This window comes from Haliotis rufescens, unplaced genomic scaffold (assembly GCF_023055435.1).
Source record: "Haliotis rufescens isolate VD_foot unplaced genomic scaffold, xgHalRufe1.0.p SCAF_5, whole genome shotgun sequence".
Lineage (NCBI taxonomy): Eukaryota > Metazoa > Mollusca > Gastropoda > Lepetellida > Haliotidae > Haliotis > Haliotis rufescens.
The window spans coordinates 18271123-18294272 of record NW_025964223.1 but is presented as its reverse complement, the minus strand read 5'-3'; the positions used below and the strand labels follow the sequence as shown (position 1 = coordinate 18294272).

Sequence of the window (23150 nt, the reverse complement as noted above, 5' to 3'; positions counted from 1 at the left end):
TGCTCGGATTGACAAAATCAAACTAACGGAATATATATATATATATATATGAAAGTTATGAATTGTGGTGATTTCTAGTAACATTACATCTTCAATCACGGAGAGTGTAAACGACAATATTACTTTCGTTTCAATTCAATTTTCACATAAAGTTGGCTCTTCAAAAGATCCAGTGTAAGATATTTGTTTTTTTATTAGGATATCAATCATGGAAATATAGAAAAGAGCTTACTAATTTATCCAAGGCTTACTTTTGATTACTTTGAAATGACCTTCAGCTCCAAAGGAGTCTAAAATGTCATGCAAAAATCAATTCTTGAGAAATGATGATGATACATATATGTGCAAGGAGAGCATGTTTACTTTAGTTACAAATGGTATTTGCACAGATATATCAAATCATTAATCATTGCTTTTATATCGTTCATAATGTAGAAATACCGATATTTCATCTTGTAAATGAGAACAGTTATTTATATTGGTTGAGAATTAATGTAACTGCAACAACTTACAATGTAGATATCAGACGCCAAGTTTTCGAACGGCGTTTGGAAGCGATACACAGAAGAGAGAGAATTTATGGATGTTAACATTTTTATCAGGAGGAACACAATTCAACGCGGATCCCTTGTTTAATTTCATCTTTTGTTATCATAATACTTTCGTTGTTTTATATGTATATATACGTGCTCTCTACATTCTAACATTCAACGAAGGAGTAAGCATATACTCCGAAACGTTTTGTTCCTCATAATAAAGAAGATGATATCCATAAATTCTCTCTCTTATCAGACGCCAAGTTATTAATATTTTAGAAGGACAAAATACGATGACCTATGATATTTGGTCAGTATTTTTGACTAAAAGATATGATTGCTTTTGAACCGTGAAGAACTCTACCAACAGCATTTTGTAATCTGCTCCTTTATAGAAACTGCATCGATCTGGTTGTACACACATCCTTTGCAAAGTGCGATACAAAACAATCAATGGTCAATTGATTGGTGCTAATCTGGACCTGGATCCTACCAGTGTTGCTTGAACAAACATATAATATCCCGCTGTTCCTGCTATGCATGTAGACAAAAGGAAATTAAGTTAAATAGTGCAAATGTGTATTTAAAAGGGAACTGAGACTACGAAAGAGAGACTTGGCGATTTCTGTAATGGATTGGTCTCGTATGAAAATATTGATAACGTTCCCTAATGGGAGCACTACTGTATCTCCATCAATATACAGCCAAGCTTAGATTTGACATTCCCTTCGTCTTTGATTAGCTATTAGGAACCTCTTACTTGGTGAATGACTTAATCCTATATTGAACATGGGTTTTGAGCAAAGATAACATGTTTTTGATTCCTCAGTCTCTGTTCGATGTTGGGTCAATTACCCATAGGTCGACAATATGAAGGTCATCAGGATAAATGAGTTACATTTGTGTCTAAAACCTACTGCTTTTAACGTTCGCAATGTATTGTCTTGATCACTTACTGCGAGATTTTATTGGTGAGAAGAATGAAAGCAAAAACAAAAGGTGAGGTGAGGTAAAATGGGGCTTTACGTCGCGTTGAAGAATATTGCACTTAAAAAGTCCACGCACGTATGTGTGTGTGTGCACGTGTGTGTGTGTGTGTGTGCGTGCGTGCGTGCGTGCGTGCGTGCGTGTGTGTGTGTGTGTGTGTGTGTGTGTGTGTGTGTGTGTGGTTGTTGTTGTTTGCTGCGTGTACTAGTCCAGACTAGTATGCTATTCCGGACCGAGAGCCAGCCAGGGTAACAACAAATACCATCTATTAACGTCTTTTGGTATGACGGCCTTCCTCAGCAAAAACAAAGGACATAAGTACCACCACGCTGCTTTGTTGAAGTAGATGCAGTCAGCGAGAGTAGATACTACCTACCTGTTTTAACCGTACAACCTAATTTCTAAAATTGATTTCCAGAGTAATCAGGTTAAAGAATCACGGAGCATCTGAAAAATGCCTCTTGTAATCAGATAGAGACGGTATTCAGTTGATAACTATTGCTCAGAAAAGGGATGACATGCCTTGTCACCTTCGTCTGATCTGAACGTTCATGATACTTAAGTACAGAAATACATTTAGTGTACCAGAGTACGCTGAGATGTCTCCCAGGGGATTCTGCCTTGACACACAGCTATTTATTGGCGAAGAAATAATTGGCCGTTTAAAGTGCTCATGTCATTGCCGAGAATGGGGAAGTACCATACCAGAGCAAACTGCCTTCAGGTAAATTAACTCGTGATTTCCTTTTTTGTATGATTACAAGTCTCCAGAGTATGTTTTTGACGTTGAACATGCACAATGTGTTTTTATTTCAATTGCGGAATCGAGTTTTAAAGTACGTGAGCTCTCAAATCTGTGTACCTTCTTGGTAATCAAATTACAAGAACACGTTTCTGTACATTATATACATCTTTAAAATTATAACCACAAACCTGTTTTCTGGTATAAAACCGGGGGAATGTTCATTCGGGACCAGAGGGAATCGATGAAGGGTCGTCCACACATGTCACAGTTACATAGGTGTGTGTGTGTGTGTGTGTGTGCGTGCGCGCGCGTGCGTGTGCGTGTGTGTGTGCGTGTGTGTTAGTGTTAGTGTGTGTTTTAGTGTTAGTATGTGTGTGTTAGTGTTAAGAGTGCGGTGTGTTTTAGTGTTAGTGTGTGTTAGTGTTAGTTTTAGTGTAAGTGTTAGTGTGTGTTTTAGTGTTAGTATGTGTGTGTTGGTGTTATTGTGTGTGTGTGTGGCTTTTTTTTGTGTTAGTGTGTGTGTTTTAGTGTTAGTGTGTTAGTGTGTATTTCACGATAGGTAGACCTTGACATGTTGATAACCCTTGTTATGCATGGCCAGTATTGTGACGTGGATATCTCGTGACATGTATTGCCAGGAAACGGTGACACGTGTAGCTCGTATCAGGCATGACAAGGTCTCAGTGCTCCGCGTATCGCGTGCCATGTGCACAAGTTCAACTGATTTTATCATACCTCCCCACCCCAGTTGCGTACAAATGTATTTCTCTGACACTCACGTTTCAAACTAATTACTCCACAACACGTCTGGCAATGTGTACTTCTGACACATCTAAAGCATTAACGTCAGTTTCACGTTCATGTGTGATCGTATCATTCTGTGAATAGATATTACTGAATACCATTAGTGCCATAACAATGCACTCTAGATTTCCTATCTTGCACAGAGCGAGGCTCCTGATCGGTTTTAATGTGCATGCTGCATTCGCTTCATAATTATAATCTCCCTAAAGACAAGTGTTTAACTTTTTGCAGAATTACGTTATACATTTGCATTCTAGTGTATGCAGTCGCATTGCTTCGTGTCTATAACACCGTTACTTGAAATGTTTGCCTGTCCATTTCTCGCTATTTCGAATGTCCGGATATCTCAAAGTTCAGACAGCGCTACGGTCTTCGTGGATCTTGTTTCCTTGTAACTTAGGAACCTAACAACCTCGACATTTGTTAGAGACATCTGAGAATCTGTATTTACATTTATTTTTAAACATTTTATGGTACTGTTTTTCATCAACACAATTCTAATATAGATGACTCTATCACTCCTGTGTCATTGTGTACTCTGTGCAATGTGTTATCTCTCGATTCAAACAAGACGCTCAGGAGTCTATCACTTTCCCATAGGGAAATATATTAGTTGACATATTCGAATTTATTACTTGCCCGTGAAGAGATCACCCGTTTAATAAACATACAGCTGTATTACACAATGTGTAATACCAACACGGGTGCTTATGTATTGTCGGAACAAGTTTCACGAACAAATATTTAAAGCTCTCAACATCCCTTGGCTTATTCAATGACATTACGCGTGGAGATGATAGATCACTGAGAGGAGCTTATGCACATCCGATGACCCCAGCAACCTTGTTGCTAGGCTGACGTCATATGACATTGTTTCGCCGATGGATCTTGCAACACAATTCCACAAATTACGTCATCGGGTATTGTGACGTGATTGTAAACTTTGTGGTGCAGGGCCACGTGCCACAAGGCGATCGCTCTGTAGCCGACGACTCTCGTAAGTCTATATTAAAGTATGTGAGTTACGATAACCTTAGCGCTACGATAACTTTGTGGAACGGACGCCTGAATTCTAAACGTGGACCGTTGTATGGTATTAAATTAATACGTTTCAACTTTTGGCGTGTTTGAAGTATTATTCTGTTAAACTAAATTGGATTATGCCGTGGATCGTGTAGCTGTCAGCCTATTCACACACGACAGTATAATTCTAAAAAAGTTATAAATGGCAAATAATAAATAAAATTAGAGAGAGAGAGAGAGAGAGAGAGAGGGAGAGAGAGAGAGAGAGAGAGAGAGAGAGGGGGAGAGGAAGAGAGAGAGAGAGAGAGAGAGAGAGAGAGAGAGAGAGAGAGAGAGAGAGAGAGAGAGAGACACACACACGTGCATGTAATATGAGTGCAATAATATTGGACGCGACGTTAAACCCATTTCACCTTACCTCACCGTATAGTGAGAATGGCCTCCGCCGCTTACATCAATAATCCACACAAAGTACCCGTGTAGAAGACATCAACAGATTAACAAGGCATACCCACCGCTCCCAGACAAAAGGATGCCATTTAGGACAAAGAGGAGTGGAGAATGTTGATATAGGGTAGTGTATGAATTAATATACTGTAATATAATGGCTTATTCTCTATGCATCATTTGTAAGTGATGTATTTCCACGTGGATGAACAATTAACGCTACATTATACTGAAGCTATATCTAGTAAATTAACAATTGTCATAGCTAGAGTATTTTCCTTTGTAACACTAAATAACATTTACAATATTAAGGGTTATGTTAGTACGAGGAATCCCTAATTTAGCACAACCCTGATAAAGGAATAAGACCATTAGTTACCTTTTATTTACATTTATTTGTACCTAATTATTGTTACGAGCATTTTACTTACAGTGAACGTTACGTAGTGCCTACGGTGGCACCAGAAATATATCGAGTTATCCATAGTTTGACACAAGGGATGTTTCAAAACGAAGCCATATTCTCGGCACCATACAGTTAGGTCGTCCTAAACGATATATCCAGTAAATTAAGTTCTTGTTGATGTGGTTATATTGCATGTTTTGGTATGGTCTTCCATGTTCTGGTTTTTCTGTATGCTTCAGTACATCATGGATCGCCCATGTTGTGGTTTTACTGTAGCTTTTAGACATCATGGATCTACCATGTTGATGTCGTTTTACTGTATGTTCAGTACGTCGTGGATCTACCATGTTCTTGTTGTTTTACTGTATATTTAGTACGTCGTGGATCTCGCATGTTGATGCTATTTTACGGTATGTTTTATTAAGTCCTGGATCTCACATAGTGTACCATTACACCTGAATTCACGTTGACGTTAGCATGTACAATAATCTCCCACACTGTTGCAAGTGTCAGAGTAATGATTGACAGGTATGTTTATTCACTGCTAGTCGTGATGAATAGCATGTTAATACTGTTTACATAATCACACCAGCCATCCCTGCTGATGATATAGGTAGATGGCGCCGAGGGCATTAAAACACTGTTTGGCTAAATAACACTTATGTAGTTCCCGTAATGACGAGGATAAAAGGATAACTGGTTGTGAAGTCCTTCATTTGGCATTGTTGGCAAGACAATCAGGGAAGGATCACATTTAATACACACGAAGTTGCTTGATAACTAGCACTTGATCTTCTTGCTTTCCACCACGACTACCAATAAATATGTCTGTTCTGCTATAATGCCCATACGTGTTGTGCAAGGAACGTGACATTCCGCTTACACAGTTGCTGAATATAAGTATATGTACCCTTTACAAGGTAAATACAGATGGATTATGTCGGTGTTCATGAATCCAGGACATTGTCCAGACACTGGACATAAGACTTTATCATCATGTCGTTCACACACATCGGCAGCTTTAACTTCGGTCCAAGTCTCATGATAATGCTGGTCGTTAATACCAATCTACACTGCAAGCGTAATGCATGAGTTAGATATCTGTGATCAGTGAGGCTGTAACTTTAGATAGGAAACAATAGATGTATAGATGCTGATTGATCCCCTAGGAGAGGTTTCAAGAAGCAATACACCTACAAAGCTCGAGAGATTGAAAAGTAAAATGTTTAAAGTGACGCTTATATTCTCGCCTGACGGCTTCATTACCATGGTAATCCATCACTCGACTCACTGCATTGCCACTACACAACACTGCTGTTAAACCTTCACAGAGGAACGTACAGCTGTTTTTGCACGTTCAATTGTTGCTTAATGTGTGGTTATTAATCACATTTAAAAAATGAAATATACGACAATAGGCTCACCGCCAAAGAGACTTGGATAATTAATATTCATGGTCAACCACTGCATATTATTCCCCTTAAGGGAATGAAGAATCCTGACATTATTAAGCCTTTATTCATCTTGGTTTATGACTGACGATTTGTTTATATGGAAAGACAAGTTTATAGGACCCGGTGCCTGTTATCGTTCTTGTTTAATGCATCAACTATTTTTGGTTGTTTAACGCCGCATTCAGGAATATTTCAGCTCTATGACGGCGTCCTATAAATAATTGAATCTGAAACAGACAAACCAATGATAGATATTATGGGCAACAAACCTTAAAATCGGGATATCAAGTCATCGACCCCGACGCCCTATACATTAAACAGCCTCGAAAAACAAGATAGGTTGTTAGGGGTAAATTCTAACCCGGAATTCCACCCATGACACATGAATACAATTTTTCAACATTAATATCAAAATGACACGGACTGTTACATGTCTTGGAATAGTGGTTATGGCACACTATTGTAGAAAGTGTTACAAATAACCACTTGGGGGAAGGCAATAAAAGCGTAATGCTGCAAAATCAAAGTTTCAATTTAATTTGTTCCTTTGTGAGTTCTATTTGTTATGGGCAACAAATTCCCAAATGGATTATTTTTTCCTGTGTCTTGTGCGAGAATATTGGGCATAAAGCCAAAGGGTAGTCTTAAACGGGCTGTTGGCTGGTAGGATCCATCGAAATATATGAAAAATATAGATTTCACTGTAGTGTTTAACACATTTTCACATACTGCTGGTGTATGAAGCTTGAAAGACACCTTTCCTATATTCGAAAGACGTCAAAAGCAGTGGCGTGTGTAAAAATAATGAATGTATGCCTGCTGATACTTTATTCAAACATAATTTGCAGTTGTGGTCGAATCCTTCACACGTACCTGATCTTGACCTTTTAAAGTTATGATGTACTACACATGTATATGTGCATGTGTGGCCTCTCGTGATCACTTTATCTCTGAAATAGACAAAACCAATGCCACGTGTAATACACAAATGATGATATATAGAAATGTCAAGCATGAGCGAATCATGATATATAGAAATGTCAAGCATGAACAAATCATGATATATAGAAATTTCAAGCATGAACAAATCATGATATGTAGAAGTGTCAAGCATTAACATATCATGATATATAGAAATGTCAAGCATGAACAAATCATGATATGTAGAAGTGTCAAGCATGAACAAAAGATGATATATAGAAATGTCAAGCATGAACAAATCATGATACATAGCAATTTCAAGCATGAACATGTGCCGTTAACCTCGCAGTATGCTTGTGCACGACTTCAATCACCAGAAGTATATACAGGGATATTATATTCTTAGCTTAGTGTAAAACTCAAAACACGAAAAACAATGTAAAGTTATCACGTTTAACCTTACTTGACGTCACGCCTTTCAATGCCGTGGTTGGTTGTTGTGGGGGAGTAGATATTATTTCTGACGGAATTATATACATCATGATGGGGGTGGGTATAAATAGTTGTAATATGATACTATTGATTGTCATTTGTTGTGATGTGCATTTGCTGAGTAAGCACGTTGTCATTGCCACATAGCATTGTTAGTTGTTATTGTGTGAGTATCACTGTGAGTTCTTTGTGCTTATTGAAAAGTAAGTACAAATGTTGCCTTGTAACGAGGGAAGAAAAGCTTATTTCCCGACATGGAAAGAAAATGGAATGAACAGTCGTTCCAAACTTTGTGAGTGATTACTTACTCCGAAATGTCCAACATTCGAATGACCCATTTCTAAATTGTATTGCTTCGGAATTCGTATGATTGTTCTTGATTGGTTTTGATTGTGTCGTCTAGAATATTTGGTATGATTTCTATGCATATATTAGTTTTTACACAAAATGGAAAGATTATGTTTTTGCTGTGTTTCATACGCTGGACGTTCTGTTCAGGCCAGTACAACACGAGGAGGCTTCTCTTGAGACATGTTAAAGAGATTAAGAATACCACTTTTCAAAATGACATTGACATTTGATACTATTACTTCTTGTTAAACCGTCACACTGATTTCAATATTTTTCATTAGCTGTATTGTTGTAGATGCCCAGTGCACATGTGTATTAGTATCACACTTAAATAGTGTCGAGCGATGTCAAACGTTAATGTCTGATAATCGTGTTTCTTCAGTTTTATAAACCCATCTTTCAGTAATGAACACCACATATATATAGAATGGGCTTTGTCTGACAGTGAATACGGTTAAGGGTTACACTGTCCATTATTGCGAAGAACAATAAATAAATTTTACATAGCGAAATATAAACTAGTATCTTGACAACTGCTTCTTCGAATCTCAGCTGGTCCGATATGAACTTTCATGGTGACTCGCCATCTCTCGAGTGTCATGTGTAGAGCTGACGGGATCGATACGCTGCTCCTGACGAAGATGAAAGTTCTCCCGTTACTGAGGCTTCTGTTTAGCTGGCGATATGTGCTGACAATCAAAGACATCATTAGGAACATGATAGTGATGGACAGACAATGCTACACTTCTACTGGACTTCATAGTGGAATCAAACTGGTTAATTTGAATTGTATAGTTCAAACCATGTCCCTGGTACCTGATCTGGGAGATTCGTCAGGTAAAAAATACGACATAATTCAGTTTGGCTAATGACACAGGACCTCAAAGTGATGATTTGGATACTAAAGGGTGATTTAAAAGGTTGCACGAAGAACTCGAAATAAGCATACTTATGCTATGATTGAAATTATCTGATACACGCATGGGTACATTAAAGATGTAAGTTCCTGTTTTAAGAAAATACTCTTCAGGAGATGCATATTGATGTCAGTGAGTGTACACATTCTTATTAGGGTAACAGTATTCCTTTCATCTGTATGGTATGTTTTATCTAGTGACCAATGTTGTAAAATCTCCCGCGTAACAAAATTGCTTGATAATGTTTTATCGGTGATGAAAAGTTCTTTTGCTGGCAATCTCTCTTTTCAACGGAGCCAAATTAAGATTTCCTCATATATCACGCACACTACATGCATATCGGTACATAACAAAATCGGACCAATTCGAAAATAATTGAAAAATTGTTTCTCTTTTCAACATGTATTGACCGTCGTCACGGCTGCAGTTTGTTCATAATTAAACCTGTTGACAGCTTAGTAATCTTTCTTAATGACGAACCTATTTTACCATCGGCGATTAAATGTATTGCACAAGAAAAAGGTAGGTGAATGAGTTTGGTTTAACGCCGTTTTTCAGTAAAATTGTCACGTCGAACAAAAGTAACAAACTGTAACTTCGTACAAACATTACACAGTATAACCTCGTGTAAAAATAACACAATGAACATCATACAGAAGTGACACAATGTAACGTCGTACAAAAGTAACACAATGTGACGTCACACAAAAGTAACTATGTAACGTCATAGAAAAGTAACACAATATAACGTCATATAAATATAACACAATGTAACGTCAAACAAAAGTAGCACAATGTTACATCATACAAAAGTGACACAATGTAACGTCGTACAAAATTAACACAATGTAACGCCATACAAATGTAACACAATGCAACGTCGTACAAAAGTAACACAATATAACGTCATGAAATGTAACACAATGTAACGTCAAAAAAAAGTTACACAATGCACCGTTGTACAAAAGTAACACAATGTAGCGTCATACAAATGTAACACAATGTAACGTTATACAAAAGTAACACAATATAACGGCGTACAAAAGTAACAAAGTGAAACGTCTAACAAAAGTAACACAGTGTAAAGTCTTAAAAAAGGTAACACAATAAATCGTCGTTCAAAAGTAACAAAATGTAACGTCATACAAAAGAAACAAACTGAAACATCGCACGAAAGTTACAATGTAACGCCGTACAAAAGTAACAAACTGTAACTGTACAAAGGTAACTTAATACAACAAAAGTAATACAAAGTAACGTCTTACAAAAGCAACAGTGTAACATGGTACAATACGTAAACGTAGTGTGACGTGATATTGCATAATGTGTGACATTGTTGAGTCGTCCAGCCAGGAATAGTGTGGACACTGCACACAGAGACTGAAGACCACGTTAACGGTGTGTAATTGTTACACATTCACATTATGTATCTGTCACAGAGACGATAGACCGGCAAACATCTGAGGACACCCGTGCTGGATTACAAGGCATCGTGGAGGAGTCAGGGTAGTTTTTCAAATTCTCATCCCGAAAGAAGCTGTTGCTGCGGCGACAATACGGTCGCTCAATACACGTCTCTTTATCCCTGGAGCTACAACGTGCAGCAGATCAGGCTAGTGGTAGCATATTCTTTATGCGCAAACATGACGAATTACTCAAGTACACACACGTGACTTAAATAATGAAATACTGAGGACAAGAAACGGTTGCCACTAACCTTGGCACAAGTTGCGTTTTTTGCTACCAATATTTTCAGTTCAGAAATCATGTTTAGCTTATTATCTGACAGTAAAAGAAAGGGAGGTTTTGTTCACTGCTATCCTTTTTATATTGCTGGAATTATTACGGTGTTTATATTACTAGTCGATGGTCAATACATAACAGTGCATCTGAATATATTGCTTTTAGTTATCACACGCCCACAGTACATTATCTTGATGCTGGGTAGGCTGCATCATCTTCCCCTCCCCTGCAACATCACAACACCACCTGAACAACTGTTCCTAGGGAAGTGCTCTGTGGGAAACAGTACGTGAGGAAATATGTTTCCATGCAACAAATACATCTCGAATTGTAGACTTGTATTTTGAAAAAAATCCTCCATTTATTTTCTTCATTGTTTTTTCAATTTGTCATTAAAGTAATTAATGAACATGTTGAACATTATTCTATTCTACACCTATTGCTCACTTTATATAGTTGGCTTCACACAGTGTACCCATGTCGGGAATCGAACTCGGGTCTTCGGCGTGACGAGCGAACGCTTTAACCACTAGGCTACCTGACCGCCCTTATATATACACATACACACACACACACGTGTGTGTGTGTGTGTGCGCGCGCGTGTGTGTGTGTGTGTGTGTGTGTGTGTGTGTGTGTGTGTGTGTGTGTGTGTGTAAATGATATGGAATATCATTAGTACTCCTAAAAGTTGAGTTTGTGACAAATACCAGAATAAAGTAGTACTCTTGCTGTGATATCAACTCTTTCTTTGAATATGGAAAGGTTTACGTCGCTTTTATGTATTTGAACAAATTACAAGACACCGTGGAAATGAGTCAACACATTAAATGACCTCTTGACGTCATTGATCATAGCGCGTGCAACATGGGACAAGGACATCTGTTATCGCGTTTCACGTCACTTGACTTGTCTCATATACTTTTACACGTGCCAGCTTTAGAAAGAAGCATTATTCCTCGATTAATCTTCGAGAGTAGTCAGAACTTCTGCCAGTTTGACTAACACCGTATGTGTTGGGGTCTTAGCCAGGCAACAAGACACTGCTTAATAACAGGTCTTAAAAAACAATTAATTTCAATGAAAATCTTGGCATGAATGATTATTACTTCTTCCACGATAATTCTGTAGCAATTTATTGTTGGATGACTCCACAGAGACGAAGGAATGTTGCTGTCACGAGAGGGCAAACCTGACGGGGACTTGAGGGCAATAAATTGCCTTCCCCTTGGTACAGAGTGCTTCTAATCACAAGGAAGTAAGCTGCTGCATCTCACTGATACCAACCCCGTGAAATAGGACATTCATGCTTAAGAGGGATATTGTATTTGATAAAAGTCGTTATAACTGATCACGTTGGTCGGTTTATTTGTGCCGAAAGCTCAAAATCGAGGCCAGCGTTTACGGCCTTTGTTGCTGCAACAAGCGATACTCAGTCTGCAGTCATATTAAATGGAATGCGTGCTTGTATGGAATACGTGTGCAGGGAGAGAAGTACGGATTTGTCAGGGGTATTCACCTTGTTCGGGCAGTACCAAGAACGAGATTTAACTCCAGACAAAGTCATCTTCAGTTTCATAGAAGTAAAATATTACTTATTATTAAACGATATGCCGAGTTTATAGTGCTAGCCCACTGAAATACCATGCCGAGGTTTAACATGAATACCCTACTCAGACACAGTATACTGACTCCGAGCGAACCAGTTCTTATTTTAGCCTCTTAACACCGAGCGCAAGGCAGGGTAACAACAAGTACCATCTTTTAACGTATTTTTGGTATAAAGCGGCCGCGGATCCAATCCCTGACCTCCCGCTCTCCAGGCAGACGCTCTACCACTAGACCACGGTGTCGGTCTCAGGTATTAGGACGTCGGTTATGACAAAGTCGATATAACGAGGTCAGATATAATGAAGTCAGAGAAAATCAAGACGATTGAAGAGAGTCTGATATAATGAAGTGGATATAACGAATCAAAATACTAGAGTCAGATACAGCGAAGTGGGATATCATTAAGTCAAATATGAGAAAGTGCGATACAGCGAAGTGAACATAACAAAATGAGGTATTATGAAGTCGGATATTACGAATAGTCAGTTATTGCAACCTCCATCTCCATTCCAGGATCGGTAACGGATGCTAATATTGACGTGTGTAGCGTCCTTCGAACATACCAGCTGATAAGTTTCTTCTCCGACAGTGATGCTATGTGTGTCATTCACTGTTCATTCAACTTACTGGTATATCTTAAGGTTGGTTTGGTTGGTTTGTTGTTTAACGCCGCACTCAGCAATATTCCAGCTATATGACGGCGGTCTGTGAATAATCGAGTCTGGACCAGACAATCCAGTGATTAATATCATGAGCATCGATCCCCGCAATTGGGACCGATGACATGTATCAACCAAGTCAGCGAGCCTGACCACCCGATCCCGTTAGTCGCCTTTTACGACAAGCATAGTCGCCTTTTACGGCAAGCATGGGTTGCTGAAGACCTATTCTACCCCGGAATCTTCACGGGTCGTATATCTTAAGGATTAATGTACAGCGATTCATCATTGCATTACAAGATCTTTATTCACATGAATGCTACAGCCCAAAGAGATACGTTGTACTGTGAATGAATGAGTGAGTGAGTGAGTATGGTTTTACACAGCTTTTAGCAATATTCTAGCAATATCAAGGTGGGGCACACCAGAAATGGGCTTAACACATTGTACCCATGTCAGGAATCGAACTCGAGTCTTCGGCATGACGAGCGAACGCTTTAACCACTAGTCTACCACACCGCCCAAAATGCGATTATATATAATCCACATTCACATATCATTCTGATCTTAAATGACCAACATGCTGCCATGTCTAACCCTTCAGGTGAAAGTTATCAGAATCCATTGATGTATATGTGCCCACGTTTGGCGCCATCGTCTATAAATCTGAGTTCCGTAGAATTCTGACATCTTCATTCATTTGCAATGCTTCTAAAACCTTCCGATGCATAAAGCTCAGATTATGTTAACGACTGGATGTTTTTCTTTTCAACTGGTGAATCATCGGGAATTTGCACCGTCAGCACAGTTTCGTAGACAATACGAAACTTTATGTTTTAATTCCAGGTGTCAGTTGCCATGTGCTATTTATCTGTTTGTATTCTATTTATATCTGCATGTATGTAACAGCTGATCTGTGAACTGTTTGAATTCCATTGAAACTTCAGCTGAAAAGTAATCTGATGAAGAATCGTTAAAACCCAGTTGTGATGTGTTCTTCTGATATTGGATCCTTGTGAATGCGAAGATCTCTTTGTCATATTTTCACAAACGTTAAATAGATCTCATAATGCAAATGAAACACGTAGATAAGGTAAAAAATAGACAATCCCACTCGACATGAAATGTTTATCACTCGACAAAGTGCACGAAATAGTCAATTAAAGCAAGTGTACTTTTACATTTACTGAGTGTGAAGGTTATATTTCATAATAACAACTTATTATAACAATGTTATTCGTGTTAATTTTATGATGTTAGAGAGAACAATTTCTACCAATGTATTTATATCTATCCCCAGATCCAGTAGTTGTGTGCGTTATTCAATTTGATAAATCCACGTCATATAACATATCTTGCAAAGTTACTTCTTAAGACTTAGTAAGGATAGACAATGCTTTAAATCACCTGTATTGTGGGTGTTGCATCTTCGTGAATCTTTAACATATCTGGTATGGTTGAGATATTGTACGTATCTCTATCACTATCTATAATGACGTATTAATACAACTGAATGTATAAAAATAATATAATTATGTAGAAAAGGGCTGTGGTTTCTGTGCTGAAATAATCATAAGCATGATAAATATGTAAGAATCTGCCAAATCATCACAGAATGACCCCCAATCAAGTTATGAGGTACTCGAGTGGGGGTTATCTATTTGATGTCCCCGTGTATTATACAGTTATATCACATTTACTTGATTTCTCCATGTATTATACAGTTATATCAAATTTACTTTCTGTCCCCGTGTATTATACAGTTATATCACATTTACTTGATGTCCCCCTGTATTATACAGTTATATCACATTTACTTGATGTCCCGTGTATTATACAGTTATATCACATTTACTTGATGTCCCCGTGTATTATACAGTTCTTTAAGATGTACTTCATGTCTCCGAGTATCATACAGTTATGTTTCATTTATTTGATGTCCGCATGTGTACTACAGTTTTATCTCATTTACTTGATGTCCCCGATGAGACTAATACATTTACATCCAGGAATCGTTAGTTCGAGACAAGCAGCATGATCATATAAGACCACAGAGTCAATAACGGCTCCCTTCTCATAGTGTGTGAGTATTGTTTTACGCCGCCTTTAGCAATATTCCAGCAATATCACGGCGGGGAGACGAGAAATGGGCTTCACACATTGAACCCATGTGGGGAATCGAACCCGGGTCTTCGGCGTGACGACCGAACGCTTTAACCACTAGGCTACCCCACCTCCCCTTGTTCACATGGAAGTGCATTGTCTCAAACTGCCGGACAAAAGAAAGTACCACAATACACCCTTGTTTGATTCTGGCTAAATGTAAAACAAACAAAAATGGGTTTTCGATGGTGATATATTTATACAAACTACTCTAGCATCCCAAGCCACCAAAGCAATTTTAGCCATTTACTCTTTTCAAAGGAAAATTGGTAATATCACTTGTACAGATCGGTTTAAGGTTTTTGACTCTATGGTCACCCCCATCTCTACCTATGGCTCTGAAATTTGGGGTACATGTACTTGCTATTGTAAAAAAAATCGAATCTGTCCAAATCGCCTCTTGTAAGCATTATTTAAAAGTAAACAAATCAACCTGCTCAAATATGGTTTTAAGGGAATGTGGGAGGTTTCATTTACAACTCACTTACATGACTAAAGTAATTAAATATTGGTGCAGGCTCTTACATCTTCAACCCCACAGATTACCTTCCTAATGCTATTTAATGCTCAAATCTTTAGATGATGTGGAGCGGGTAACTTGGGCAACTAAAGTTAGAAATATTTTATTCCAATTTGGGTTTGGTTTTGTATGGCTCAATCAAGAGGTGGGTGACTCTAAAGCTTTTATTCTCCATTTTAAGCAAAGGCTCAAAGATAATTTACAGCAATTCTGGAGTGCTTCTGTAAACTCTTCTCCAAAATGTGATCTTTATAAGCATTTTAAATCCATGTTAAATGTTGAAAGGTACTTGTCATGTCCACTCCCTACCCATTTAAGAATTGTTTTTACTAAATTCAGATGTTCAAATTTTAAAATAGCTTTAGAAACTGGCAGATATAGTAAAACAGACCGTTCACTCAGATTCTGTAACTATTGTAGTCGTAAGGGAGTTAATGTCATTGAGGATGAATTCCATGTACTCTTTAATTGTAATTTATATTCTGCCCTAAGACAAAAATACCTTGTTAATCTTCCTATGCCTACTCATTACAGTAATTCTCATGTAATAAATATTCTTAGTAATTATAATGAGCAAACATTATTTCTAATTTGTAAATTCTTATATTATGCTCACAAAATAATTAATGATAAATTTTGTGCCCTGTAAATGTCCTGCTCACATGTCTGTATTTTTGGCCATTGGCCTTTTACTGAATAAAAATGTCTGTCTGTCTGTAATTGTTTGGACAAACCTAAGTGTGTACGTTTTTTTCGCCCTGCAGTTTAGATTAATAAAGATGATAGAGCGTTGATGAACAAGAGAACCTTGTACCAAACTGAAATGTTTCCAAAGCTTCATCTTCTTACTATGAATTTCATGTCTTAAAATAACAATAAAATGCATTTCTTTTATCTTTCCAGGGAAATGCGTTGGAAAATGGGCGATACATTCATGTTTTGGAGGTGAGTACACACGTATTACACATATCAAACTACACACATAAGCATATCAACACATATCAACTTCTGTTGGAGATTGATCACAAATGATGCGGACGTATTACGTGTGAGAATAAGGCAAGGACATTTTCATTTGTTGTTTGAAGTCACAGTCAGCAAGATTCCAGCAATATCAAGGCAACAAATTAGTAGATGCAGCTGGAGGCCCCACGTGACCAAGCCTGACCACTCGATCCATTGAGTGCTGGGGACCTATTCGGGTCCCAACAGGCCATCGCCAAGGAAACACGCGGACTACAATCAGGTTTACAGAAACGTTTGCTTATTATAATGGTTATAAGACCAGGTAAAACGTCAGGACACGCACATGCAAAACGATACCTCATTTGTTTTGAAAACATATTTTGTTGCCCAAAATACTGGACCAAAATATATTTGCCCCAGGTACAGAAAAAGTTTGTAATTTGTTTAGCTCCCACTAAAATAAATATATGAATTATCATGAAGCAGCCCCCACCCCAAAAAAATAGAAATAGAAAAGAATCTCTCTTACGAATTCCCATCTCCTCCTACAGAAGATTACATAAACGGCCCCTAACTACTAACTAATTTGAATTACGTTTGACGGAGGGCATCTGATTTATTGAAGTTGGTGTTAACATTAAAGTTCCGGTTTTCATGTAACACTTTATAGATCATATTTTCATGGATCGTCCACGTATGATACTATTGCTATTGCGTTGCCCTTGTGCATAATGCGCTTTGAAATCATTGAAAGCATCTTTTGGGGCAGAATAAATTATCTACCCAATAGAATGTTAATTGATACAAGATCGTTGGCAACGTAACCCACTCAGTTGTTTCGTCTTCGAGGGTTGATAGATACGTTCTGAGCCTCACATAGAACGAATTGCGTCGTAGCGAAATCTGTGTTGTGGATATTGGATGATGGTATACCCGCAACGACTTGAAGGGTAGTGATCAAGTACTAGTACTTGCAGAAAGACGGCTTAACACCAAACGCCATCGATGAAGATATTGGTACAACACAAGGGACGGATGACCCTTCCTTTGCCACCATAAAGCGGTTGGCAGAAGAGTTTAAGCTTGGAAGGGAGAGCCTTGAAGACGATCCCTGTCCGCTGAGGCCTGTCACATCAGCAACGCCAGAAATGATCCGTAGAAGTCACGATATGGTGGTCACGACCGGCGAATGACCGAACGTCATATTGCCAGTTCATTATAGGCGTTTCCCAGTTGAGACTACATGCTGTTATCACAGAAACTATAAGCTTTTTAGGTTCCAATGCTTCTGCTAACTGATAAAATAACGCATCACGCACAACATGTCTCGTGATGATCAAGCACTGTTTGAAGCTGACCAAGAAAGCTTTATGCAACAATTTGTGACTATGGAAAGCATGAGTTCAACACTTCCAAACAAAAAACGAAACAGTGGAAGCACCAGGAAACAGACTGTCCCATCAGCTGGAAAGGATATGGCCTTTGGTGTTCTGAAGATGCCGAGCACCCTCACCATGGTGGATTATCTTCCAAGGCCAGACAATAACTGGATGATATTATGCTGCACTTTTGAGGCACCTACCTGATGAAAGTAGGACTATGAGAAGCGGAAAGCAAAGGAAAAGATGCGATCTTCCTTTGGGACAACGTGCCAGTGCCCAAGTCAGTTATTGCCATGGCAACATTCCACGAATGTGGCTTTGAACTCCTTCAGCATCCACCTTATTCTTCTGTTCTGAGTGGCGTTGTACAAAACAACCGTAGCGCAACGACTGTAGTAAGTCTATGCTAAGGTATGGGTGTTACGATCACCTTAGGGCACCTTTGTATAACGGCACCCTGGCTCAGTCAAGACTTTCTTCTGTTCCCAAACATTAAGAAAACTCTAGTCGGGACCCATTGCGACTTGAACGATGGCATCATATCAGCTATGGAGAACGTTTTGTTCGGCAAAGAGAAGGACTTCTACGAAACATCCCTCCAAACATCGCTGGCAAAATTTTATCAATGTGGAAGGGAATCATGTTGAAAAATATATAATGTCTTCAGTTCAAATCGTTCAATATAAGGCTCAGAACATACTAATCACCCTTCGTACATAGTCAGGCAATGCACACCAAGGGACAAATATGAATTAACATCTAAAACTGATCATTTTATGTATGAATGCAACAAGCGATGAAGCCTGAAGTGTGAAATGACAGAGAGTTTGATTAATCAATGTATCCGATCAAGTAACAGAGTCTTGTCACGTCCAGTGTGTGGTGACAGAGAAGCGTGATGATGACTGTTAGTGTCGCTGCTGATTGACGGCGATGTAGGCCGATTGCTTGACGCCAATTACATGCAAGCCTTGGTCCTCGTAGGCGTTAATTAGCGCGATTGAAATAGTGTTGTCCTACTACTAATCTCATGTCATCAGTTTGATACAGGACAGACAGTACGACTAACTATTTGGGAGCTATTAAGATTTCACTTTTAGATTTGATTGGGTACGCATAGCCGTATGGGATTAATGCCTTTCGTGATTGAATCTATCATTCCGTTAACCAGTATTACTCTTGTCTGATGTCGGATCATGTTACCTTTAGAGGTTTTGTTCACAAAAAGTTAATGATGAGTAGCATTAAAACCAAATGATATTGGAAACTGCTACGGGAAATATTACGACAAACCCCTTTACCATAACATAAGAAATTTCGGCAAAAATCAGTTCATTGTACGATTCCGACTATATCGTATGCATGTGTTTATGGATCACTATCAAATAGCAATGATGCCATGTGTTCGCTAAAAGGTGAGCGTCTCCTGTCCCATCAGTGGCACCCGTCACAAACACATGTAACGGCAGGTCAAGTTTTCACCTGAATAAACACGGAATCATTCGTATGGTACAAAATAGAGAACTGAAGGTGAGAATACCCTTACATAAATGATGACTATTTGGAAAATTGAAAACTTTCTCTACAACTTAATAATTATGAAAAACATATAACATATTTGAAATGCGTATATACATTTAATTTAAAATTATTAACTATATGAATGTATACTGTTTCTTATCCTATTTATTCTCCTAATTTAGAAGAAACGGAGAACTCAAATCAATGTTATAATATTGTAGTTAGATGGACAGCTTTATTTCTCTTCGACGTTCGCCACCGATGATTTAGTGAGTGAGTTTGGTTTAACACAGCTTTAAACAGAGTATCAGTTATATCATAGTTTGTCAGCTTGATGTGGGGAAAAGCCTGATGTGATGCAGTTCTTGAACAATTACCACTTTGTTCAAACCCACGAGTGTAGATATGATGGTGATGACCACCGGTGATTGAACGAACTACTGACAGAAACTTCTACAGACAGCATAATACCATATCATTAATGGCCACACAAGTTGCTACAATCGCGAATAATCGTAAACTTATAGTGATTGCACCAAGATATTGCATGGCGATAGATATTATACGTGGATTACCCGCCAGTATTACCAGTCTCCAGTGATGCAGACCTAATAAATGATCACATAATAGTTCCTTAAGAAATAGTTCTCAGTCAATTTGACAGTTATATCCTTGTGCAGTCTAATGTATTACCATTACTCAGAATCTAGCAATCTAATTGGCTATTCGCCGTCTTGTAAAAACACATACAAGTCGGCTAGTCGACATGTATGGATATCACGACGTCATCATGCTTGACTTAAAGCCACTTGTTTGTCACGTCACAACTGTCTCTGCTCTTAGTTTGAGTTCCCATTCTGAATGCCGCCCAGTCTCTTGGTACAGAAGACCAATGAGCTCGTAAAGAGCCAACATTCGTCATTAACACATGTATCCAACAGCGAGTTTTAAAACAATGCTTTGGCCAAGAGCGAAAAAAAATCATACCCAAAAGATCTTTCGTGAAACTGCATTCTTTAATGCCCAATACAATTCACTGATCAAAACTGAAAGGTATTACAAAGTGTTATGAACGGTGAGTAAATGGGATTCTATATAGGGTTAAGCAACTTCGGGGTATTTTCGGCATGACAGGTCTTCAGCAACCCATGCTTGCCGTAAAAGGTGGCTATGCTTGTAAGAGGCGACTAACGGCATCGGGTGGTCAGGCTCGCTGACTTGGTTGATGCATGTTATCGATCCCAATTGCGTGGATCAATGCTCATAATGTCAATCACTGGATTGTCTGGTCCAGATTCGATTATTTACAGGCCGCCGCCAAATAGCTGGAATATTGCTAGGCGCGGCGTTAAACAACAACAACAACAACAACGACAACGACAACGACATTGCACCAGCGCGTCCATAAAAAAAACTGTCTTTCCAATTCAGATGTTTGGAACTCCGATTCGATACCTGTAAATTTCAATTTTTCTTTCATCAGCAACATGATTGTCTGAGGAAGATTCGATACTGCAGAAAAAAATAGGCTGAATTGTCATGACAGAATATGACAAGACAAACGCTGAACATTGATATGTACTCATTTTTTAGAAAAATATCCTTACGTAAATGTCAAAGTATGTTCATACTTGTACAGTGTCAATTCTTCGGGTTCATTTGCAAGTACATTGACCACTATTCTTGGCGTTAATGTAACGTTCCATGACGATATAAATACAACGATTTTGACACCAATAATCTGTTCCCACGACCTTTCAATCACCAACGTAGGCTGAGCACACGATTGGCCTTGTAATTGACGTATGTTGAACTCCCAAGTTCCCTGGAGAGGCTTGTGTATTGTCAGCAAGGACATCCAGCACAAAGAAGCTTCAGAAAGTGCCATGTTGAAGTTACTTCCCGCTTGGCCATCTGAATAGCGCCGACAACCCTTCACAATAAGTGAATCAGTTCATGTTAGAGCTAACATGATCATATGTACATTTTACCTTCTTCATTGAGCCACGGTTGTGTGTAACTTTCTATTTTACTATTTTTAATGATTTACCCTTGATAAACAAATTAACCCATTTTTGCACACAATCAGATGAAATCATTTCCTTCTAATGAATCGTGGACAACTGTGCTACAGAAATGGATCACAGTCAACATTTGGTCTTACACAATGGTCTATTAGTTGTCAAGTGAAGTTTCAAATATAATCAATGAAGTAAACTAATGTCAAGCATCAAGCATAATCAGCGTTTAAGTGGTTTATAAGAAAGACTTAGACAGATGCAGTAAATAGTCCGTCTAAGTATCTCATAAGTTTCCTTTTGTTAAAAGAAATGATTTTCATGTGTTTTTCTTGCCAAGTCATCAGGAACGGCATCCGTATTGATCCAGGAAAGTCTATTGATTAAGTACCGTAGCGTCACTTCCTTCTAATGAATTTAAAGAACTAATTAATAACACGGATAAGATTTCAGAGCCACCGGCATCGTAACTGAGACCGGTAGACCAGGGGAATTAATTACCTCCGACAGAGATTTCCTGGATGGTTATTAGTAAGGGTATCGTGTCTGCGCCCTTTACATTGACCATTGTAACCGTACCCTGCTTCTTAATGTATTGAAGTTGTAGTGAACAGTAATTCACTTTATATCGTAAATAACAGACACCCTTCATTTTTTCGGGTGACTATTGTCCATCAGTTTTTAAGTTTTATGCTTTTTCGCGTATTGAAACTGAAACTGAGAATATTGTGTTTTATATCTGGTGCGGCGATACCTCTGTTGCAACTAGCTGCTGGAAATCGTGAATCACTGACAATGATGTCACCTCTCTTCTTGATCATAGCAAGCATTTCTGTCGTGAAGACATTATCGAACCATCTGTATGTCCATTGTTCATTATTAGTCAGCAAAAGTACTATATATCGTAATTTACCGGTTATGAATGGCAATACCTTTTTCAACTTTCTGGGACATACTGTTTGTTTAACAGTTTGTATAACACAAAACAGCAACATTTCAGCTATTTGACGGCGATTTGTACATAAGGGAGTCTCAACCAGACAATCCAGTAATTGACATCATGATCATCGGTCTACGCTATTGGCATACATTGATATGCATCAACCAAGTCAGCGAGACTGACCAACCGATCCCGTTAGTCGTCTTTTACGACAAGCTCGCCGCTAATGGCTGCAAAATTGCTGATGCGGCGTTAAGCAATATTCACTCACTTACGACAAGCATGGGTTGTTGGAGATCAATTCTAACCCGGATCTTCACGGGGTGGGTCACGTACTGATGTCCTAGTAGAATTAAGTTCGTGTAGGACTTCTCCTTATCACTACATGTGAAGGGGGCAAATTTTTTTGTAATATGACAACTATGCAATTCTAAATGATCCGGGGATGTTTTCCCTAAATCTTTGTGTGTGATGTGTCCTTGAAATGCATTGATGACTAAAATACTCAATCCTACCGTGAATTTAAAAATTATTCGATTCTGATTGG

The 23150-nt window shown here is 38.5% G+C and overlaps 1 protein-coding gene across 1 annotated transcript in view; it reads left to right on the top strand.

Moving 5' to 3' along the window:
* The window catches only part of LOC124145234, a 66031-nt gene that overhangs the window by 16170 nt on the left and 26711 nt on the right, over positions 1–23150 (top strand). The window contains exon 2 of the mRNA XM_046514962.2: positions 16680–16721. Coding sequence (XP_046370918.1) covers positions 16680–16721 — 42 coding nt within the window. The remainder of the gene's footprint in view (positions 1–16679; positions 16722–23150) is intronic.